The sequence below is a fragment of the Cynoglossus semilaevis genome, chromosome 17 (genome assembly GCF_000523025.1).
Source record: "Cynoglossus semilaevis isolate Cse_v1.0 chromosome 17, Cse_v1.0, whole genome shotgun sequence".
Lineage (NCBI taxonomy): Eukaryota > Metazoa > Chordata > Actinopteri > Pleuronectiformes > Cynoglossidae > Cynoglossus > Cynoglossus semilaevis.
In genome coordinates this window covers 49729-51073 of record NC_024323.1, presented here as the reverse complement: position 1 = coordinate 51073, position 1345 = coordinate 49729, and the positions used below count along the sequence as shown (strand labels likewise).

The 1345-nt window shown below is 41.8% G+C and overlaps 1 protein-coding gene across 1 annotated transcript in view; it reads left to right on the top strand.

Moving 5' to 3' along the window:
- col5a3a (collagen, type V, alpha 3a) overlaps positions 1-1345 on the top strand; it is a 64953-nt gene that overhangs the window by 17270 nt on the left and 46338 nt on the right. The window contains 1 exon segment of the mRNA XM_017040210.2: positions 274-436. Within this exon segment, the coding sequence (XP_016895699.1) occupies positions 274-436 (163 nt within the window).

Here is a 1345-nt window from a genome sequence, read left to right as displayed (position 1 = left end):
GCACACTGACAGCCGCTAGAGGGCACTCTAGGCTTGTGTACCAGTATCGGCTACTCCTGTATCACTGAAAATGTATATGTTTATTATTTTCACACTGACAGCCACTAGAGGGCACTGGTGCAACTTATACTCCGGAGCGATTTATAGTCCAGAAAATACAGTATTTAATGGATAAAGGGGAGACAACAACACAAACACTGGTTTATGTGCACATAACACTTTCACTGCTTTTTTTTAATAAAAAAAAAAAACATTTCCTGTATGACCTCTCAGGTGGCACAGAATTGCCTACAGTGTCCAGAACAAGTCCGTGACCCTCTACCTGGACTGTCAGAAAGTGGAGACCCTAGACCTGCTGCGAGGGGATGACGCCATCATCAGCACGGACGGAGTCACAGTGTTTGGGACGCGACTGCTGGATGATAATGTCTTCGAGGTACGGCATTTCTTGTGTTGTGTTTGTGTCTCTTATCTTTGGAGGGTTCTGGGGGGGATTGTCCCAGCGGTCATTAGGTGAGAAGCATGTCCGGACAGGACACCAACCCAAACATTGTTAACATAGTTAACATCCATTTAGACCCATATGCAAATCTTAACGTCAACACTGGGATTTGGTGCAGATGAATTTTAATTTTGCCTGTATCCCTCAGTGTCCTTCATTGGTCCACTGACTTGATTGACAGGACGGGAGTATCCATCTGGGTGACACCTCTGATATAATACAGTGAAAAGTAACACTGCAATAGTTTGGTTCTAAAAAAAAAAACAAACAAAAAATATTTAGACCGAGGTGTCAAACATATGGCGCGTGGGCCAAACCCGGCCCGTTTGATGAATCAATCTGGCCCGCTTGAGGAATTTTGAAAGTATAAAAATAGACAGACACTTCATATTCATATGTTTTGTTAAAATATATTTTACTAAATTTGGACATTGCCTGTTATATTTGTATTTCTTTGCATGAAAACAAAGGGTGAGAACATGGACTTATTGTTATTTATGTTTAATTAAGTTATGATTGTACTGGATTAGGGTTAGGGTTAGTCCAGCCTACCTGACATCTAATTAGGCTGTATGTGGCCCCTGAACCAAAATGAGTTTGACACCCCTGGTCCAAACATTAAGCCTGGAATTGTCATTACTCTCACTTACTTCACTCTGTAATTTAAACCCACTTAGGGAAACATTTAAGCCTCAGGTTGTGGGGTGACAGGGGTCTTTGTTAAATCAAGAAGAAACCAGTACGGAAAGGATAATGGTGTTTTTTGAGAGGAAGGCATGAGGGTAGCAGGTTATTCAGGTCCAGACCTGCTCTGTGCTAACATTTTCATTTTGTAGGGAACAG